At 54.1% G+C, this 22,170-nt stretch overlaps 1 protein-coding gene across 1 annotated transcript in view; it reads left to right on the forward strand.

Moving 5' to 3' along the window:
• Positions 1-468: 468 nt before the first annotated feature.
• SFRP1 (secreted frizzled related protein 1) overlaps positions 469-22,170 on the forward strand; it is a 42,877-nt gene continuing 21,175 nt past the window's right edge. Inside the window, exons 1-2 of the mRNA XM_068970120.1 lie at positions 469-994; positions 5,645-5,722. Of these exons, the coding sequence (XP_068826221.1) occupies positions 469-994; positions 5,645-5,722 (604 nt within the window). The remainder of the gene's footprint in view (positions 995-5,644; positions 5,723-22,170) is intronic.

The following is a 22,170-nucleotide window of genomic DNA, read 5'->3' on the forward strand; positions in this document are numbered from 1 at the left end:
TGTTCCTTCTTTTATTTATTTATTTATTTAGGTTTTGTTTTTTAAGGGGTGTTGACCTGCGCTGAGTTCTGGGGAGCCGAGCCCTCCCGCCCGCGAGCCGATTGGCCGGCGGCGCGGGTGACTGACGGGCGGGCCCGGAGCGCTCCCGGCGGCCGGCGCTGATTGGCCCGCGCGGCTCGGAGGGCTCGGCCGCGGGAGCGCCGGGCACTCGGGTCCCGCCGCCTCGGGCGCTTGGGCCGCACTCGGGCCGCGCGCTCGCCTCCCCGCGCAGCTCTCCTGGGCCGCCCCGCCAGCGCCGGGCAGGAGCGCGCGGCCGCCCAGTTGGGCGCGGGTGCGGACGGCGCCTTTTGTCCCCGGAGCCGGGGGGTGGTGCGGAGTGGGGCGGGTGGGCTCCTGCAAGTTCGCGGCGGGACGCGCGCGGGGAGACCACCGAGGACGCCCCGCGTCGCGGGGGCCGGGGCGCCGAGCATGGGCGGCGGGCGCTGGGCCGCGGCGGGCGCGCTGCTGGCGCTGGCCGCCGGGCTCCTGGCCGCGGGCTCGGCCAGCGAGTACGACTACGTGAGCTTCCAGTCGGACATCGGCGCCTACCAGAGCGGGCGCTTCTACACCAAGCCGCCGCAGTGCGTGGACATCCCGGCCGACCTGCGGCTGTGCCACAACGTGGGCTACAAGAGGATGGTGCTGCCCAACCTGCTGGAACACGAGACGATGGCCGAGGTGAAGCAGCAGGCCAGCAGCTGGGTGCCCCTGCTCAACAAGAACTGCCACATCGGCACCCAGGTTTTCCTGTGCTCGCTCTTCGCGCCCGTCTGCCTGGACCGGCCCATCTACCCGTGCCGCTGGCTCTGCGAGGCCGTGCGCGACTCGTGCGAGCCGGTCATGCAGTTCTTCGGCTTCTACTGGCCCGAGATGCTCAAGTGCGACAAGTTTCCCGAGGGCGACGTCTGCATCGCCATGACCCCGCCCAACGCCACCGAGGCCTCCAAGCCCCAAGGTGAGGCGGGGGTCCCCCGGGCTGCGTCCCGGGCCTGGGGGACGTGCCCTCGGCCCTGCCCGACGCCCTCGAGAAGTCCGAGGTGGTGCCCGGCTGGGCAGCCCCGTGCGCGCACCCGCTGCGGGTCGTGGAGCCGCTGCCCTGGGAATCCAGTTTCCAGGAAACAAAGCTTTAGCTCCGGGTCCCAGGAGAGCGCTTTTCTCCCCTGGGAGGGAAGCGAGTCCCCATCGGAGCTTTGAACCCCGTAGACGAGATGCCCCCGGGGCTGGGGGCGGGAAACACAACCCAAACTCTAAATCTGGGAAGCTCTGGAGGGCCGAGCAAATGCTAAGGTGCAGCTTTGTTTATATTAGATTCGAGGAGGATTTTTTAAAAATCGCTTTTCTTAGCTAGTCATTCAGCCCAAGTAGCTCCTGGACTGGTGCAAAAAGAGCCGAGGAAAAAAGTTTAGAAACTGCAAGGCTGTTTCCTCCTTTCAGGTAACAGCTTCGGGGGACTTGAGGGAGGGGGGTGGATGGAAAGACTCTTCTCCCCCATTCTTGCATACCCCCTGCTTCTCTCATTCACACAAATCCTCAGGTAATTAGGAAGATACAATTGTCATTAGCTCATTGTTCCGCTCTCCTTGGGGAGCGGGACCGCAAATTGAAGACTTTCCTAACAGCCCCAGAGAAGGGCAGGAGGTTGTTCTCAGAACCCCCTCCTGCCTAAAGGGCAGCTCTTGACGGGGGAGGAAGGCACATCACCACGCCACCCCCCACCCCCAGGCCACAAGACAGAGCAAAACAAGTTAACAAGCCAAAAAGAAAAAAAAGAAAATCCCCAATAAATCAACACTCCAGCACCCTCGCCTGACTTTGAGAGAAATGAATTCAACCCCGACCTCTTCGGAAGCAGAGTTGAGGTTCAAAGAGCTGCCAGTAATCAGAGAGGGGGAGCCGTGTGCCCAGGGCACCCAGCACAGGGCCCCCGTCTCTAGGGCTTTTGGAGGACAGGGCTTAAGGTTGTGTGTGTGTTGGGGGGCGGTGGCGGGGGAGGGGGCGGTGGAAAAACCTGTTGCTCGCTGGCTCAGCTTATCTCCAAGTGATGCCGGAGGAGGAATGTCTCCTGCGGGGCAGGCTCCCCAGAGTGAGGGTGGGGTAGTCCGGGGAAGGGCACCCTGAAACTTGAATGCCTTTGCTTATTTCAGGGAGGGCGGAGATAAGTCCAGAGTGGGGGATGTGGAGATGGGCTCAGTGGTTGGACAGGGCAGCAGCTCGAGGTCTGGGCCCCGTGCTCGCCCTTTCTGGAGGTCTGCACAGGGTTCACCTTCGGGGAGATGCTGCTGGTACCTGGAGCAGACTAAGCCCTTGGTGTTTCGTCTGGATAGAACCCACGGGATTTTCCTTCTCCTCTCCTGGGAGAGAAGCCCAGCCCTAACCCCAGAGACCTCAGCCAGCTCTGCTGGGGCAGAGCCCACCCCCAGCTGCTCCTGTCTGGTACAAGAGGCGACAGAAACCTTCCGAGAGGGACTGGCAGGTGGGGAGACTGGCTGGGGTGCCTTCTTATGCACGGACAAGAATCCTCTTGGCTCGACCACCCGCCCCCCCCCCCCCCCAGAGACAGGGGTGGTTGAGGGAAGGGAGACCAAAATCCATGCTATCTTCTTGGAGCCATTTACTCCTTGGCTGCCGCCCCCCTTGGCCCCCTCCCTAAGTCTGCCCTTTGCACCGTCTCCCCTCCTCCCTCCATCCCAGGAGTGCTCAGGTAGCCCCTTCTGGATCAGCCACACAGCCGTGAAGGGGCCAGTCTGGGGTGGAACTTGGAACCTGGTTCTCCCCACCGTGTTTTTGGTGACAGGTTCTGAGGGAGGCACTGCTCCTACCTGGGACTGTAGCCCCCTCAGTGGAAGGAACCCCCAAAAGGCATCCCCTGGGGCTGCTGTCAGCTGAGCCTGGAGGTGGGAGGGATGTGTGTGTGCAAGCAGGTCAGGGGGAGAGACCAGACTCCTGGTCCTCATCCCTTACGGCTCGTGTCTCCAGAATAAGAACTGGTACTTCTGGAGGCGACCAAGTCCACATGCTTGACTTTTATTCTTTATTTCTTTTTATTCTCTAAAATTAAAATGGGATTTTCAAAGCAGTGACATGTTTCCGAATGCCGGCTGGCTGGCTTCTGTTCACATACGGAGGCAAGTACTATTTAGGGTACTGGCGCTGGCCTTTGGGGCCACACGTCATTTAAGATCAACTTGATAATGAGATGAGTCAAAGGAGGCTCCCCGCACCCGCAAAAAGCCGAGGCTCAAGCTGCTTTAGCATCGATTATGGGAGAGGCAATTTTGTCATTCCTCCTCCCTGCCAGGTTTTACTGATCAAGCTCCGGGAAGGAGCACATACTTTTAGTTCTATTTTGTTGTTGTTTAGGCATGTTGTGCGTTAAATCAGCCTGACTGTTTTGTTTCTGATTTCAGTGTTGCACTCCTCTTCCCCTTAAATATTGATGAAACACAACACCTTTTGGTTTTTGCTTCTTTCACTTGAAACCTTTTAAATGCCTCTAAAAACAGCCATCCCATCCTGCCTCTCTGGTGGATGACTGGGTGGGTTTGATTTTTTGTCCTCAGGCTGCCTGCTGCCACCCCCCTCTGCCCTCTGCCCCTGCACAGTCCAGAGAGGCCACAGATTAATATTGCCTTTCAGAGCTGGCTGTAAGAAAAGTTGAGGCGGGCTGGGGAACATGCACTGAGCTCATCCCAGCCACCTCCTGCCCCCCGGGAGATGCTGAGGGCCAGACGTGGCGATGGGACTGAGAACAATGCCCGAGTGGCGTGCAGAGCCCTGGGCTGCCAGTCAAGTCGGGGAACTCAGGGTGTCCAGACCAGGTGGTGTGAGTGAGCCGAGGGCACCCGGTGTTTGCATTCGGATAGTCCTGCCCTGCTGCTTGTTTGGCCAGAGTATAGTCATTGAACTTTGCCCCGCGATAACTTCTGTTAATTTTTTTAACCCAAATAAGGAAAGCCCCCCCAGCACAGTCCACACTCCCCAGCCAGGTACCACGGTCCTTCCCATATATGGTGGGACTGCCTTTCCATTTTTCTCCCCATGGAAGCCAGAATCAGAATGCAGAATTCCGGGTAAGTGTTTCCCTTTTATCAGAAACGCGACCTCTGGAATCCAATCTTAAGTTCCGGCTGAGAAGCACAGTTCCAGCCTCTGGGTCTAAAGATGGTCCCACTGTCTTTCGTTTGGAGCACGGCAGTGGTTCCTGCTGCCGAAGGAGTCTGGCCAGCGCGTAGCCCTGGGCCTAGCGTCAAGGTGGGAGAGGGGTCTGCCAGCAAAGACGAAAGCGTGTGGCCTCTGCTGGGCCTCACAGGGACCCTGCCTGGAAGCGGGATGTGGTCAGGCACCCCCTCCCAGGTGCTGGGGGACCAGCTGTGTCCCCGGGGGTGGCACCGGCCCCGGAGTGCTGTAGTTGACTCCCTGTCCACCGTGGGAGGCTCTGCCCATTTCTCTGGACCACAGAAGTGCTCCAAGGCGCAGGAGATGCGGCCATAGGAGCCACGGGGGTGGGGGTGGGGGGTGGGGAGAGGGGAGGAAGCGCCTTGACGGGAGTGGAGGTGCTCAGCCCACCGTCCTCCTTTGTGACTTCCCCAAAGCTTGTGGCCTCCGCTGCTGTGCTGCGTGGAGGCCCCTTAAGATGTGCCCAAGCTTTCCTACATCCTGGATAAACCCCCAAGATGTCTGATAGATGATGGAGGCGATGCTGATGCTGACGGCGGGATGGTGGGATGGTGGTGGTGGCGGCAGTGACAAGCCGCCTCCCCTTCTGGTGATTCCACTGGGTGGCTTTCTCCCAGCTCTTCCACAGGAAAGCCCTTTACCTCCCAGGGGAGGGGCCCCTCCAGCATCTGCAGCATTTGGCCAGGAGGATCCACTGGCCCTGGCTTCCAAAGCCTCCTCCCCCTGGGGCCTAGTCGCCTCCAGTTCCCCCCATGCCTGCGGCACACACACCTCCTCTTCAAAGTACTTCACGGTGTGAAAACGCCAACAGAGGGTCTCCCTGTCCCACTCGGTCCTTCCATTTGGCAGCAGGGCCCCCCCGGCCCCCACCCAGCTCCTCCTGCTCCCCGCCCTGCAGGATCTTGCTGCAGCAGCCCTTTTGGACTGGGGTGTTCAGGGCCTTGGTTGGACTTTGTCAGTTTGGCTGATTTTCTTTCTTGGCTCATGGAGAGCTGGTCAGATGGATCGGGGAGTTTGGGAACACGAATAGGGCAGGAATCAGGCAGGTATTTCAAGGGGAGGAGAGAAAACAGGAGACAAGCAAACAAATAAACTAGGGTAGAAGTGTTTGGTTACAAGTCGGCTTTCCCCAGGGACCCACCACATCAAGACACGATTCACAGGACCCGCCCCGTTGAGCCCCAGATGATGTTGATCTGAATAGCTGTACTATATTCAGTAGCCCTAGTCCCTGAATTTTCAAGGAACCCAATGTCTGCCTGGGTTTCCAGGACTCGTCTTTTCTGGGACCGCCCTTCAGAAATTCCAGAAGACAGTTACCCCCTTCCAGCCTGGTCCCGAGGCTGATCTCTGTCTGCCCCGGGGGCAGTTCCTCCAGCATCCTTGCCTCCCCATCACTCAGCTCCTGTCCTCCCCTTTCCTTTCCTAGGCACGACCGTGTGTCCTCCATGTGACAACGAGCTGAAATCGGAAGCCATAATCGAGCATCTCTGTGCCAGCGAGTTTGGTAAGAAAGTGGCCCAGGCTGCCTCCGGGAGGCTGGGCATCCCTGGCTCCTCCTGATCTGTGTCCCTGGAGCAGAGCCTTTCGGAGCTTCTTTTTGGAGATATGTGTTCTCTCCCTCCATCCTCCCCAGACAGCTGCTTTTCTCAGGCGGATGGAGACTAGATAGGGTGGGGAACTGGCTGCTTTTATGAAAAGTCAAACTTGGCTTCTGCCTTTCCGTGTGTGGGATCACTGGATGGGTTTGGAGGGACCTTCTCTGGGCGTAGAGGGAGGCAGATTTGGGGTGAGCTGGGGGAAACCAGGCTGCTGGGCTGGCTTCCCGCATGGCTCTTTTTCCGTCCACCCCTAGGTGTCAGCACCACGCCGCCCAGGATCGGGGAGGGGGGGTGGTCATTGGTGTTTAGGGCCCTGGGGGCAGGGGCTCTCAGGAACTTCTTGGCAAGTAAAATGACATCCCCACAGTGGGGGGAATTTCCCTCCCTTCTTCCCAAATCTCTCTGGGTTGAAAGGGATTCTGGGTCCACATTTGCAGCCCCAGGAAGAGGGCTGGATGTGGGCCCGGGGCCTGATCTCAGAGGACCTTCCAAGGGTGGCCCCTGTCGTCTGCTCCTCAGAAGACAGAGCCTCAGACACCTCGGAAGTGTGTCCTCTGGGAAAGTAGATGTGAACGGCATCCTTCTGAAGGGTGGGCTCCCTTCAGCCTGCCTCTATTTTGTATGGAGCTGACATATAAAATAGAGGCGGCCGGGGCTGTTTTGCTAAGGACAGGTTCTTATGATTCCAGCCATGGTGTCCCGAGGCTGGATTTGTTGCAGAATTCCTCCCAGGAAACATGTAATGGGCTTCCCTGGTGGGTGGCTCAGACAGTAAAGAGTGTCTGCAGTGCAGGTGACCTGGGTTTGATCCCTGGGTTGGAAAGATCCCCTGGAGGAGGGCATGGCAGCCCACTCCAGTATCCTTGCCTGGAGAATCCCATGGACAGAGGAGCCTGGTGAGCTACAGTCCGTGGGGGTCACAAAAAGTCAGACACGACTGAGTGACTGAATACTCAGGGCTGTTTTGCTAAGGACAGGTTCTCACAATTCCAGCCATGGTGTCCCCGAGGCTGGATCTCTTATAGAATTCCTCCCAGGAAAAGTGTAAATGGTAGGTAAAGGAAATCTTTGTGTCTATCCAGGGCTACCTATTGTGGGTTTTCATTAACCAAGCATAGTAATGCACATGAATGGGCCTTATGCTAGCAAAGTGCCGTTGGAGAGCTGCACACATGTAAAGCTGAAGGAAAGGGTACGTGTGACATTTGTAGTCTCAGGGTACTTGTCACTGTGACTGCAGGCAGGAGTTGGCCCGAGAGCTCCTTGAGAATGCACATGGTTTTCATGCCCCATTTCTGCATTAAGTATCTCTACCTGCCTCTTTGGTTCTTGGTGGACGAGCTCTAGGAAGGTGTGTCTACCTTGCCTTCTGCCGCTTGTGTTTGAGTCACATCCTTTGTTCTGTTTGCCATTTTAAATGAATTTCAAATAAATTGTAAGAGAGCACCTGCAGCAGTGTTTGCAAACTCTGATGACCCTCCTTCTGTCCGACCGGGGTGACAGTTGCTTCCTGAGGCTCACATTCTTGCTCCATCCAGGGGACCCCAATGCCTACGAGGCTGGCGGGTCTGCATGGCCCTAACCTGCCGGAGTGACAAGCTTTCCTTCCACAGATGGCGCAAGATTCCTTCCCAAAGAGGCATTTGGGCATTGAGTAAAAGGCCATAAATAAAATCTCTCAGAAGTCCTCACCAGAAACCTTTTGCTGCAAAGGGTAGAGGGGAGGGACAGGAAGAATCAGCTTGCGTGCGGCCGTGATCCCAAAGCATCTTTCCTTGGGCGGGGGTTGGTGGGGGGGGTGTGTGAGAGTGGGTGGGGGTGGGGGACCGGGGTGGGGGTGGGGCGGAGGGGTTGGATAATACTCAGCGGCTGCTTTTAGATTTCACCTACCCCCTTCTGATAGTGTAAATCACCACACTCTGAGAAGTTGACTCCCTGATGTTTGAGCAAATCCAGGGAATCCTATTAGAGCCGTTTCTGAAACGTGGTGTATGAGCGGATGCTTGATGCCGGGATCCCATCTCCCGGGACCCAGTGTGCGAAGGAGGCGGTGTCCAGTCACTGATTCATGCGTCCAGTCGGTCATTCAGCATTTCTCGAGCTCAGAGCTCTGTGCTAGACTCCATGTACCCAAATATGGACCTAGCATAGCTGAAGATTTAATTTTTAAAAATTTCATTTTTAATTCCGACCACACATGAATCGGTGATTTCCTAGAGAATCGTAGAGACATATAACTCGCAGCCTGAAAGGGGCGCTGTTGGCGATGCAGGGCAAAGGATGTTCCGGCGCTTTGGGAAGAGAATCGGTTGTCTTTCTGCTCTGATTCCCTGGAACTCGCCAACCTGAGTTTGTTGAGGGGCTTTGTGGCAGCTCGTTAATCTAGAGTCATTCCCTAGGTGTAGGCTGAAGAGGCAAACCTTGGGAAAGAATGTGAATGTGAAAGCTGACATTTGAGTGAAGGGCAGGGGTCTCAGGGGCTGGGGTAACCCACCTGGGGAGATGACTCCTCCCCACGCCACAGTGGGTGCCAGTGGGTTCCTTCTGGGTCGGCTGGCCACCTGCTCCCTGCAGCGTGCAGGCGAGTGTCTCTTATTTTAGTAACCAGTCTGGGCTTGGCCAATCTGATTAACAGTTTGGCACTGTGTTCCTTTCGCCTAAAGATGGTTTCCTTCTTGAGTGCCTAGAACTTTGGAGTTCTCCTGGGTCCTCTGGGTCATCCTATCAAGTCCACTTATTTCACAAAGAAGGAATCTGACCTGCTCCCCTGGTGTTCTCTTTCTGACACGCTGCCTTTCCCACTTAAGATGAACAGCCTCGGGGCTGGACGCCAGACTTCCCTATCTGGATGCAGGAGAGACTTTTATGTTTGTGTGTGTGTGTGTGTGTGTGTGTGTGTGTGTGTGTGTGTGTGTATTGTATTCTCAGAAGGCAATAGAGAGGATTTTTTTTTTCTCTCTCTCTCTCTCTGCAGGGGCTGAGTTCAGCTCTGCCCTTCTCAGCACCCTGGAGGATGCAGCCTTGTTGAGAAACTTGTTTCCTAGCTCAGTTCATTTCAAGTGAGGGAGGCAGTCAGCCACGCTGATGGGATTCAGTTAGGAGACAAAGAAATGCAGCGAGGCAAGCTGATACACAGCCGAGAAGAAAAAGAATGCTTTACTCCCCACTCGAGGGATCAAACTTTGCATTAAACGGCCTTGACATCCCCGGTGGGAAGACGTCAGCTTGTTGGAAGGCTCTTTGGGAGCTCGGGGAACGAGGGATCCATTCCTTTGGGGTCAGTACTCCCGAGCCCTCTCCTGCCAGCGGTCATCCTCAGACTCCTTACCCGGCCCATTACTGCCTCCCCGGGAGGTGCGATTCTAACTCTCTGGCAGTTCTGCCTGCCCCCCTCTACACTGTACCTCCCGCAGTTGAGAGTACATTTCCACCCACCCCCCCTCCCCCGCCCCCCGCGACCCGCCTCACCGACAGGGAAAGGCCTCAGTAGAAACACCTGTGGGCTGATGCTCAGGAATGCAGCTGGATCAGCCCGGATCAAGCCCCAGATGTGTGGCAGCCCAAAGTTAGCTGGGGAAGAGGTTCTGAATTAGCTTGGCAGCCAGGGTGCCTGCTGGGCTCCATTCAGGACGCCTGGCCCCCGCCACTTGCTCTATCTCTGCTTTTCCCGCTCCGTGACAACAGGGTGCTGCTGTTTTCTCCTCGACGGGGTCAATATATTATTTGCGAGCTGCCACACTTAGTAATCCTGCTGTTAACAACTCAGCACCCATAACCATCTTTCCTTCAGCCCAGCTTATCCCAGGGGATGAGAGGGTCTGATTTATGATGGCTGTGGGGCTAGGACCACCCCCTCCCCCGGCTCTGGCCACTCCAGCTTCTGGATCTGTAAACACCCTTAAGCTTTTCTGGTCGAAACGGGCAGAAAGCATCATATACTTCTGCTAAGATAGTTCACAGCTTCCTCTTGTGCTGGCTTTTCTGAGATTTCAGGTGGCTGCTTGGTTAGTCCAGTATTTTCTGGCTGTGGAAAAAGATTTCTTGGCCCCCCTAGAAATTTTTCTTGCCTTCTGAACATTTTTTTTCATTTATATGTTTCTCATAAAGAGTAAAACTGTACATTGTAACACTGCTGCTGCTGCTAAGCCGCTTCAGTCTTGTCCGACTGTGTGCGACCCCATAGACGGCAGCCCACCAGGCTCTGCCGTCCATGGGGTTTTCCAGGCAAGAGTACTGGAGTAGGGTGCCATTGCCTTCTCCAACATTGCAACCCTAAACTGAGTCAAAGAGGAAAGAAAAAAAAAAAAGGCTCTCACTGTTAGCAGTTGGGAGTATTTCCTAGAAGAAACATTCTCGGCGGTTCCTGGACCTTCACTAATTCGTTCTCACTCTGCCGCATTCTGCTTTCAAGGTGTCTTGGCTGGGCTACTGTTTGGAAGCACAAAGTTTTACTCGGAATGTTTGATTACTTGCAAAAAGTAGGCTCAGCCTTTCCAAGCCAAACCTTGGGTTTCCTCCTGCAGAGGAGGAGATGTAACTGCCAGCAGGGTAATTGCAGCGTCTGTAAGCTGCTTGAGAGCAGGGTCTGTCTCTGGTACCATATTTTACCTACTGTGAGACACCCATTGATTGCGAGATGCGCCATCCATCACGTGTGTGATACCTTGCCTACAGGGGGACACATCCTTCGTGTTAAAATGTGAGAAGAATCTGTGTCTTAGAATGAACAAAACAAGGCCTGTATGTACTTAGATCGGTGATTGCACAGTTCCACGGTAGGCATAAAATAAAAGTTTGTTGGACTCATGTATGGATGACAGGATATGACTGGGAGATGGAAATTGGCCTTCTTTTTTTTTTTAAAGTGGTTTAATTTTCAGCTTATTTTCTGTTAAGTAACTACAACTTTATTTTAGGATGCATCATCTGAAAATCCACCAAGGTAGATAAATATAGGAATCTTTAACTCCAAAAATATGATAGGAAGTATATTATTCTGAGTATAAATCCTAGATTTTCTACGGTGTGTATAAAGTGCCTTTCCTGAACATTCATAATTGTTAACTGGGCACAAGTACATTTAAATCATAAGACTGGGCTATATTTAAGTGAGAAAAACAATGTCAAAATTATTAAATATTAAAATATCCCTAGATGAATACAAATTGGGATAATTTAGACTTACATTTCAACTCATTGTACAGGGTGGCCTTTTTTTTCCTTGACCTAACCATTGTCTATCCTCTTTTTTGGCTGTTATTACATTCTACTAGTTCTTATGGAAACTTGGAGAATAGACAAATGATATTGTTCTGGCAGTAAATGCACCGTGTAGGCAAAAAACGGAGCATTGGTTTTGTTTTTCAGTTTTCTTCTTTTTTTTTTAAAAAAAAGAAGTGTAGCTGATTTACAGAGTTGTGTTGATTTCCCCTTTACAGAAAAGTGATTCATATATACACTTATATATACTTTATATACATAAGTATACATATATACACTTTTATATATACATGTATATATGTTTTTCATAGTCTTTTCCATTATGGTTTATGTGCTACCCAGTAGGACCTTGTTGTTTATGGCCTTCTTTTTTTAAATAAGGAGAAAGCTCCTTTCCAAACGAGTGTGTGCAATTTGTTTATTAAGTTTGAGGGAAAGTACATGCCCTGTTTTGGGTAACTGAGTGTATATGTCAAAAACAAAACAAAACCCTAACATCCAAAAATCTAGTTCAATTGATTTATCATTACTCAGTTGAAGTAAAATTAAAAAGACACACAGATGATGGCAAGGTAACCCCTGGGTGGAGTTGTTGGGCTGAAAGCAACTGGTTTTCGTTATCCCTGAAGGTCTCTAAAACACACAGCCCGTCCACAGATCTGGTAATAGTTGGAAGGAGTTGTGTGGCGTTTCAGGTTCAAGGAAACACAGAGTCAGCCTTTTAAGTGCCCTGGCAATGCAACTTTCAGCCTGCGGTCCATCCTGAGTCCTCCAGGGACTCAGGGGGTAGCTTGTTCTGTGCAGAGAGCATGGCTGAACCCTCGAGCACCCTTGAAGCCCTTGAATGGGCCTGGTGGGTCGTGATGGTGAGTCCCTGCTCACCCACGGACTCCGAGTGGAGAGCTGGGGGCCTGCCTGGGGGCGTCAGGCCCTGGGCAGATGAGTACCACTCTGCGCTCTGAAGCCGTGTCAAGGAGCTGTGAGCAGAAGCTGGGAAAGGAGCCGACTTTCCCCTCTGTGAGCACCCCATCTGCACATCTCATTGTCTCCTGGCAGGAAATACTTAGATGAGGTGGAAGTCCATGGTAACTCTTTTCTTTAGCATATTCGACCCTGAGGACGTATTCTGAACTGAGACTCAAAAGCCAGGAGGCACCGGTTGGGGCGGCACCCTGGGAGCTGAGTTCATTTCTCCTTCTGCCCCGGTTCGTACACCTGGCAACGCTGGGAAGTCTCGGAACCTCTCCAGGCCTCAGTTTCCCCATGAAGTGGCAGCTGATACCCCAGGATGGGTTTTCAGGAGCAGATGAGCTGGTGTATGGAACCCAAGCCTAGACCCTCACACTGACCAGACTCACTGACTGTCCATCCCGGTGGTCCTGCCAACGGTGGAGTAGCCCAACCCAGCCCAGCCCTCTGTCCCCAGCAGGCGAGGCCTCCCTTCACCGGAGAAGCTGGGGCTGCAGCTCACAGGCTCTGGGTTAAAACCTCTCCAGAACCAAGCGCTGTTTCCAGCTAGCCCTCCTGTGGCTGGCCTCCTGCTGGGATGGTGCTCTAGGTGGAGGCACTGTTGGTTCAGGACGTGATGGCTTCCCCTCTTCGGTGATGAGTGCAGCTCCAATGAGGTCATTTCTTGAGACAGTCAGTTGCCAAACTGCATGGTTTGGGCGCTGTCTGATGTGGTTTTCAACCTGCCATCCTGTGATTCTCCTGTTGAGTGGCTCTGATCCACTGCCTTGCTCTCCTTAAACAAAAACAAACAAAAAAACACTTTGCTGTGATAAAATATACATAACATAAAATGCACCCCTTTCATCATTTTTAGGTATACAGTTAGTTCGGTGGCATCAAAAGGGTTCACACTGTGATACAGGCAGCACCGTCCCTCTTTGGATATTTTTCTTCACCCCAAACTGAAACTCTGTACCCAGGCACTGACCACCGCCGCCTCCCCCCGCCTCCTCCCAGGTCTCGGAACCCCCCACTCTTTTTTCTGTCTCTAGGACTCTGACGATTTCAGGTACCGCATGTAAGTGGAAGCCTGCACTGTTTGTCCTTCTATGTGTCTGGCTTATTTCACTTAGCGTCGTGTCCTCCTTATCATTCGATGTGTATATAAACAGTCATGGAGAAGTCGGGGGGCAAGGGAAGGGTTTACCCTCGAGTTCACCTGTGTTCCTTGGAGTCTTTCTGGGGGTGGGTACAGAAGGAGGGGGGTAAGGGATGAGCTGAGATGAGGCGGGCTGCTCACCCATTTGCTTGGGTGCTGTCTTGCTCCTCCGTACCCCTTTGTCGTTGTGAAGATCTGATGGGCTGGATGGGACCTCAGAGATCAGCCAGTCCAGGACTGTCAGCTTACAGATGGAGGGAAATAAGACTCAGATAAAGGTGTTACTCATCAGATGGCCCAAGGCCACTCCATCTGGCATCCCTTGCCGTTTTTGTTCCCAGCAGCTCTTAGCTGGGTAGCTGGTTCGGATTCCACACCCTTCCTCCTTCATGTTCCCTCATGCCCATCGCGTTCCCATTCTGCCAGGAATGGGAGAGGAAGCTTTCTGGGAAGGGGCACTGGGTGCTTTCAGAGTCTGCCCAGTATAAACGGACTGATGTCTGTGCCTGACACAGGGAAGGGGCTCCGTAATCAATTGGTTTCTTTGTCATGAGGTGGGTCGTGCCGTCCAGGAGAAAGAACATAGGCTTTGGGCCAGAGAGACTGGGATGAAGTCCCACCTTTATACGCGGAGTAACCGCAAGGAGGTCTCTTAGCCTCTCTGAGCCTGTCTCCGTTGTCTGTGGGCAGTGGTTCCTGTGTGGTTGTGTTGAGAAGAGAATTGGGTCAGTCAGGTGGATTCAGTTCTTGGACCATGGCAGCGGCTCCAGCCGTGACCAGTATTATCTCTTCTTATTGGAAAGAATTATTTCGGGGTGGAAACTGGCCTCGGTAGGAGGATTGGAGCGCTAATAAAATCAGCTTGCTTGGCACGAAGTGTTAGGAAATGGAATGGAATGTCCTGGATGTCTGGTTAGTAGAGGATTAAACCGGAGAGACCTTGCACAAAACCCGGTTAGGAGAACTTTTAAAAGCTTTTGACATGGCTTCAAGGTGCTAAAGTTCACATAACCAAAAACAAACCAAACCCCAGACAAACCAAACGAAAAGCAACCCTATACATACTAGAAGTTAGGCAGTCCAGGCTTTAATTAAATGACACCCTAAAGTCACCGTAAGACTGAAGTCATCGGGCAATGATGGCCGCAGGGCACATGGAGCTCAGATTGAGTTTTTGCTAATCCCAGGACACGCCCACAGAACTTTGTTCTTTTGTTCTGGGGTGATTTTTAGAAATCTTATTCCTGATGAGTTTTTCTGCTCGTAATGTGTTGAGTCTAAGGGAGCTCTTTCAGCCCTTGGTGTTGTCCACTTTTCCCAAGCTCTGTCTCTGCGTAGTTTTTCACATTTCCACCCCCCCCGCCACCCTCCGCCAGCAGTTGTGATAGTTGTGATATACACAGCCGTTAGCGAAAACATAGGCCATATTCAGAAGCAAATGAGCATTTAAATATTGGCTAATTTCTTCCAGTTTTGCAGAAATGAGCCAGAAGCTCCCATCCGTATTTATTTTTCAAAGGAGAGCAAGTGGCCAAAGAGACGTCAGGCCTTCACCCTGCCCCAGCCTGCTTGGAGCAGCCAATTAAACATGCATTAGCTTTGGAAGGCTGCTCAAAGACCTATAGGTTGCACTTGAAATCTTTGTTTAGTCTTTCAGGAACACTGTCACATGGATGATTTATCAAAGAAAGTTGTTTATCTGGCAGTAAAATAAACTCCGGGCCTGTTCAGACGAAGGTTTCCCGTGAATTTCTACCAAGGTAAACACTGGTAACTGGCAAATTCCGTGTGAAAGCCAGATGCACGCGATAAATATTTGAGCTACAGCCCCGCGGTGTCCGAGGCCCGGCCTGTCACCGGCTCTGTCACTCTGAGCACAGCCCGGAGGCCCTGGCCTTGCAGCCTGGCCGCCGGAGCTGCCCCACATCGGCCTCCTGGGGCTCAAGTGCCACTTAGTGCTGGCACCGCGGCCTCCCTGGCTCGGAGGGGGCCAGCCTCAGGCCCCTCCCGCCTGCTTGCACTCACAGCCCATCCAGAAGTGGCCAGTTTAGGCTTCCCTGCAAATAGAGACCTGTTGAACCCAACTGGCAGGAGGCTGGGTGTGTTGAAGGATTTGGGAGCTGGGGCGTGGTGGTCAGGGGTGGTGCCTGGTGGATTCTGGTGAGCTAGAAGTAGGGTCTCAGAAGGCTGAGATACTTCCCGGGGGTCTCTGGCTGTGCTCCCTGGGGGTTGGGGGCCTTCATTTGGGATTAAGGAAGGGGCAGGCCCAGCCCTGTGCGGGCGGTGTGTGTGTGCCCTGGGACCTGTCTGAGCGAGGCAGGGACTGAACGGATAAATGGGGATGATGGAGCAGGGGAAGCCAGGCCTTGTAGGTCTTCCTGAGGAAGATACTGCAGCCGATGTTTATATTGACCTTTCAGGGAGGGGCTGAGTTATCAGCTGCTTGTTCTCAGCCCCAGAGGCTGGAGGTTTTGGATCACCCTGGTCTTGGTCGGAGTCCTCGTGGCATGGCTGAGTTGAAAAGTATCTGTGGGCACCACCTGTGACCCAGGCTCTGTCCTGGATCCTGCCAATCCTGATTTCCCTGGTGGGTCAAGGAGGAGAAGCAAGGACCCGAGAAGAGATGACGTTTGTTCACCTGCAAGGGCTTTCGGATGGGGGTCTGCGCTCACGACTCAGTCCTGAGAGCAGATGGCATTGGTCTTTCACCCCTCGCCGCTGGAGGGGCTGTGGGTGTGGGAGGCTGGCTGCTTCGACAGCTCTTCAGGGATTGCGGTGCGGGAAGTGAAATCTTCCAGGCCTGCAGATACTTAGAGGAATAAAGGAGTATTTCTTTAGGGCAGGAATTAAAGGGAATCATCGACCACAGATTCTGAAAGGATGTCTGTGAGCTGGAGAGAGATTCCAAAACAGTACTTTGGCAGTGGGGAAAAATCAGGAAGCAACTTCCCTAAACCAGGCTTGCTCTCATTCAGGCAGGATTACCAGAGGGATTTTTCTCTCTCCTGTTTTCTCCAGCCCTTCCATGAGCGGCTTCCCTGGGACGTTTCCTCCTGGGGGTCCCTCAGATGTGTTTTCTGCGCTCTCTGAGCCCTCGGAAAGTGAGTTCACCGGCTGGTGTGTCTTCCACCACAAATCCAGTTGGCCTCTGGAGCTGGCTTTAGGGCTGAAAGTGAAGGAAAAGTGAAAGTGAAGTTGCTCATTCATGTCCGACTCTTTGCGACTCCGTGGACTGTAGCCTACAGGGCTCCTCCATACAGTGGATTCTCCAGGCAAGAATACTGGAGCCAGTTACCATTTCCTTCTCCAGGAGATCTTCCCGAACCAGGGAATGAACCTGGGTCTCCTGTATTGCAGGCAGACGCTTTACCCTCTGAGCCACCAGGGAAGCCCTTAGGGTTAGGGCTGAAGGAAATCCCTGCTTCTGTGACTGTGGCTGCAGAGTTAGACATGGGGCCTGGAATAAGCATTTGAAACCCTCAGCAGCTGCTGGATGCCCCTCCGCGGAGCGAGTCCCCTCCTGCAGCCTCCACTGGGGCCTCTTGGACCTCAGTTTGTGTCTGTGGCTTCCTGTGGTTTCAGCTCCCGATCGGGTCGGCAGATCCAAGGACCTGGAGGATGAGACAGGCCAGGGCCAGGCTCGTCTGTCCGTTTTCTCACTTTGGTGCCGGGTTCTAACTTGTAGGCCTGTGGGAGGGGCAGGGTCTACAGGGGAGCTGGATACATCCAGAGCGGTTCTCTGGAGGAAATGAAGATGACTGCAGAGAGTCCCTGGTGGCTCAGACCTGGTAAAGAATCCACCTGCGATGCAGGAGACCTGGGTTTGATCCCTGGGTCGGGAAGATCCCCTAGAGAAGGGCATGGCAACCCACTCTGGTATTCTTGCCTGGAGAATCCCCATGGACAGAGGAGCCGGGTGGGCCACAGTCCATGGGGTCGCACAGAGTCACACATGACTGAGCGACTAAGCAAAGCATAGCACAGCAGACAGTGAAGAAAGGCATCCTGATGTAGGAGAGGAGGGTGGGAAAGGAGCTAGGACTCAAAACAGATACCGAAAGTGAAAAGGGTTAGTCACTCAGTTGTGTCTGACTCTTGTGCAACCCTATGGACTGTAGCCCACCAGGCTCCTCTGTCCATGGAATTCTCCAGGCAAGACTACTGGAGCGCGGTGTCATTTCCTTCTCTAAGGGATTTTCCTGACTCAGGGGTTGAACTCAGGTCTCCTGCATTGCAGGCAGATTACCGTCTGAGCACCAGGGAAGCCCAAAACAAATATTAATAGTATTTAAAATTTCCAGGATGCTTGCTCCTTAGAAGAAGAGCTATGACAAAACTAGACAGCATATTAAAAAGCAGAGACAACAGCTGTCAAAGGTCTGTCTAGTCGAAGCTATGTAGTCATGTATGGATGTGAGAGTTGGACCATAAAAAAGGCTGAGTGCTGAAGAATTGATGCTTTCGAACTGTGGTGTTGGAGAAGACTCTTGAGAGTCCCTTGGACTGCAAGGAGATCAAACCAGTCAGTCCTAGAAGAAATCAACCCTGAATATTCACTGGAAGGATTAATGCATGCTGAAGCTGAATCCCCAAAACTTTGACCACTTGATGCAAAGAGCTGACCCATTAGAAAAGACCCTGATGTTGGGAAAGATTGAAGGCAGGAGTAGCAGGGCGTGACTGGGGATGAGATGGTTGGATGGCATCACTGACTCAATGGACATTAGTTTGAGCAAACTCTGGGAGATGGTGAAAGACAGGGAAACCTGGTATGCTGCAGTCCATGGGGTCACAAAGAGTCGGATGCGACTGAACAAATTTTTTTTAAAAGAAGTTACTTTATTGAAATATAGCTGATTTACAATGTTGTGTTAGCTTTCACTATACAGCAAAGTCATTCAGTTATCCATGTATATACATTCTTTTTCATTATGGTTTATTCTAGGATATTGAATATGCTTCTCTGTGCTCTACAGTGAGACCTTGTTGTCTGTCCAGTCTCTGTGTAATAGTTGGCATTTGCTCATCCCAGCCTCCCAGTTCATCCCTCCCCACCCTCTCTCCCCCTTGGCAATGATAAGTCTGTTCTCTATGTCCAGGAATCTGTTTCTGTTTCATAGATAAATTCATTTGTGTCATATTTTATATTCCACATATAAGTCATATCATATGGTGTCAGATAGTATTTTGTAAGTTGACAAAACCTGATTCAGGTAAATCACGGGTGGAGAAGGTCTCCTGTGTTTTGGCAGCTGATTTGGCATCCTGTTAGGGCTCGCATTGGCCAAAACTCAGGGGGCGCTCAAGGGCTGAGTTGAGGCGGGAGGAAGGAGGCAATCCCTTCCAGGTACCTGCCCCTGGAAGGGTGCTGGGATCCCAGAGGGAGCAGGATTTGGAGTGAGCAGGTGTGTTACAGGAGTGACCCACCCAGTGTGGCTGTGGGCCAGAGGCAAGAGGCCCCACCAGCCCGGGGAGTGAGGTGGTCTGCTGTGCACCACTGAGCCCGTGAGGGCAGCCTCCAGACCATGTACAGCCGCCTCCGTGACAAGGAGGGGCTGACCGGAGAGTCACAGGTTGGCCTCGGTTCTGAGATAGGGAGGCTCAGATGCCCACCATGTACCAGGTGCCAGTGAGCACCTAGCCTCTAGGGCGACTGCTCCTTCCTTTTCTCTTAGCTTGCTTTCATTTAAAGACAGGGGTGTGATGTGTGCCCGTGTTTTCCTTTAAAAACTTCAATGATCCGCTGAAGGCACGCACTTTTGCATGGATGTCATCCACGCACTCTTGCACGGAGTGTTGGGGTTCTGCTGAGGACACAGCCCTGCTGATACTCTCGCTGCCTTTGCTGGCTTTAGGATCCGCAGACATCCAGAAACACAAGTGTTTGTTATCGTTTCTTCCCAGAGTCTGGGAGGAGGGAAGTCCCCCCACGGTCAAAGCCAGAGAGAGCAGCTGTCTCCTCCCTGCGGTACTCTGCCCTTGGCAAGGAAGGTCAGACCTCAGCCGGAAGGTAGCTTTTACCAGCACACAGGTGCTTTTTAGTGGGGGCAGCTCCACCCATCTTTTTGTGTGCAGCTTTTCAAATTGCATTCTCAGTGAGAAGGTCTGGGGCTTCCCTGGTGGCGCTAGTGGTAAAGAACCCACCTGCCAATGCAGGAGACTTAAGAGACATCAAAGGGATCAGACACCCAGGGTTTGATCCCTGGGTGGGGAAGATCCCCTGGAGGAGGGCATGGCAACCCACTCCTGTGTTCTTGCCTGGAGAATCCCATGGACTGAGGAGCCTGGTGGGCTATAGTCATGGGGTTGCTAAGATTCAGACACGGCTGAAGTGACTTAGCACACCCACATGAGCTACCTCTTGGAGGCAAGCTGCCCGCGTTTTCAGGCCTCAGTGGAGCCATGTGCTCGAGTTAGTCTAAGGCAAATTGAATTGAATGGAGGCTGTGTCTGGTGCAGACTCAGGACTGGTCATGTGTGGTTGGGCAGGATGACCGGGGTGTGGTTCCTGCCTTCAGATGGCTGACCATCTAGAAGGGGCAGAGGGGAGAAAAGGACAAACATCAGACCGAGTCATCAGTGCTGAGATCCATCAATGCTGAGATCCCTGTAGGAGGGAAGCCCTGGGCTGCGGGCACCCAGAGGAGGGAGCAGGTCTTCCTGGGGAGGAGGTGGGAGATGGGGCGGCTCTAGGGAGAGGACACCTTGTACTGTCCTCCAAGGAGCTGCTCGAAGCTTGGCAGGCTAAAACGGTGGACTTCGGAAGAACATTCCAAGGGGAGGCCTCTGCAGCGGCCAGGGCTCAGAGGCGTGATGTCACCCGGTGCCGGGGAGTGGTGAGCCTCTGTGGTCAGCTTATAAGGCATATGGGGGCGAGTGTCTAGAAATGAGATGACTGGTGTTGGGGAAGTTCAGCTTGGGGCCTTGGATGCTGAGAGGAAGGAAGGGGCTTTTTGTCTTGCTGGCCGTCCTGAGTGTGGGGAGCCCATTTTAAAGTGAAGGCCTGGGGTGGGGAGCAGGGAAAAGAGGAGAAAGGGGGAGGAGGAAGGTGAAGGGGGAGATGCTCCGTCATCCACAGCAGTGACACAAACCTCAGGCGTCTGGGGGAGATGTTGGGGTGGGGGCTGTGGGCTCAGGGCATCTCTGGCCGGGCTGGGCCACCCGCTGGAAGGAGCCCCTATCAGGCTGCTCCGGTGAGCTCAGCACGTGGCCCCGGCAGCCGGGCAGGGCCCTTTGCTGTGGTCAGGACCCCGGGAGACCTCTGGCGCAGCGGGGCGGGAGCCGGAGTCCACCGTTGGTGCGCACGCGGGTCAGTGCAGCGCAGGGTCATTACGAGCAGTCGTAAACCCCCCCAGTTTCTCTGCAGACCTCCTTAGCGGTGGACACGTGGCGCTGGGCAAGCCGGCCCGGGACTGCCGGGCTGCATCGGCCCAGGTGTCTGGGGCCTCCCGAGGGGAGAGGCAAGGGGCTGCAGCCCTGGGACCAGGGGGCAGCCTGGGAAGGGGTGCGAGAGCGATGTGTACTCGTGGACTCACATTTAAGTGTGTGTAGGGGGGTCTGAGGGTGGGTGTAGCTGTGCGCTGCACACGCACGTGTGGGTCTGTGCACAGCATGACTGCCTGGCGAGCATGCGTGCTAGCCGCCCCTCCAGGGGCTGAGGCTCCACGGGTGAACACCAGAGGCCTTCTCCCCCGCCCCCTCCCCATCTCGAGGGGCGCCTTCCATAGCCTGCCAACGATTCCCCCCACCCCGGGTCCGGGAAGACTCTAGAGCCCGGGAGGGACTCCTGGGCAGCTGGCCTCTGGGCACGCCCAACAGCCATCCCTGCGGTCCAGTCCCCCGTGTTTTGTTTATTCCTCCAGACGCTAGCCAGGCCGATTTTGTTAGGTTTCAGTGTTTGCAGCAAGTCCACTTAGAACTGCTCGTTCTCTGGGTGAGAGCCACTTCCTTGGCGGATTCCAGCAGTTCGCAGGGATTGTCGTAAAGGGCAGTGGTGTAATCCCTGGGACAGAAAAAAATAGTCCATCGGGAGGAACAAGCAGGGCCTGGGGCGTCGGATGGACCTGAGTTCAAGGCATCGTCCTACCACTTACTGTGTCAGCTCTGGCCAGCTGCTTCACCACCCTGTGACTCAAGTTTGCCCCCCTGGAAACAAAATATCCACTCAGCCGTAAAACAAAACTAAAGCCTTCTGGGCTTCCCTGGTGGCTCAGCGGTAAAGAATCCGCCTGCCTGTGCAGGAGACACAGGTTCGATCCCTGATCCAGGGAAGATCCCACACTATTAAGCCTGAGCTCTAGAGCCCGGGAACTGCAACTACGGGGCCCCAGCAACGCCTGAAACCCGTGCGCCCTGGAGCCCGAGCTCCGCAACAAGGGAAGCCTGCGCAGCGCAATTAGAGAGGAGCTCCGGCTCGCCGCACCAGCAGCGAAGACCCAGCCCAGCCAAAAATAAGGAAATAAAATTATTAAAACCCCCGAAGTTCTGTGCGAGAGGACGTGGGCTGTGACAGACCGTGATCCGGGTCCTGGAGGCCCTGTGCGCTGGTTTCCTGCGTTGATGCCGCCAAGCGGGGCGAGCGCTCAGCATCTCTTAGGCGGTGGCGGCCGATGGCGGGTGTTGTGCATAGGCAGGAGCTGTGAAGCGTCCGCCCGGGGGCTGCAGGCATCATTGCCGGATGCCACGGGGTCAAGGTTGGGTGTTTCCCGCGTTCCCTGGGGCCTGGAGATTCTCTTCCTATATCCTCTTTAAAATGACAAGGATGCTTTGCCTCTAAGGACAAGGGTCGGGGGACGGTGGCTGAGAGCTGGGACCCGCTTGCTCCGCCAAGGGGAGTCATGTGCTGTGTTGCTCAGATAGAACCCGGCTTGTTGAGGCAACAAAACCTTGACTCACAAGGTGGTGGGGTCCCCACCCCAGGCACTGTTGACCAGTTGGATGGCCTCTTGCCTGCACTGGGCAGGAGGCGGGAGACACAACCCTCTGGTCCCTTCCAGAGGGACCCCGTGGGGTCCTTGGGGCACC

This window comes from Capricornis sumatraensis, chromosome 4 (assembly GCF_032405125.1).
Source record: "Capricornis sumatraensis isolate serow.1 chromosome 4, serow.2, whole genome shotgun sequence".
In the NCBI taxonomy this organism is placed as follows: domain Eukaryota; kingdom Metazoa; phylum Chordata; class Mammalia; order Artiodactyla; family Bovidae; genus Capricornis; species Capricornis sumatraensis.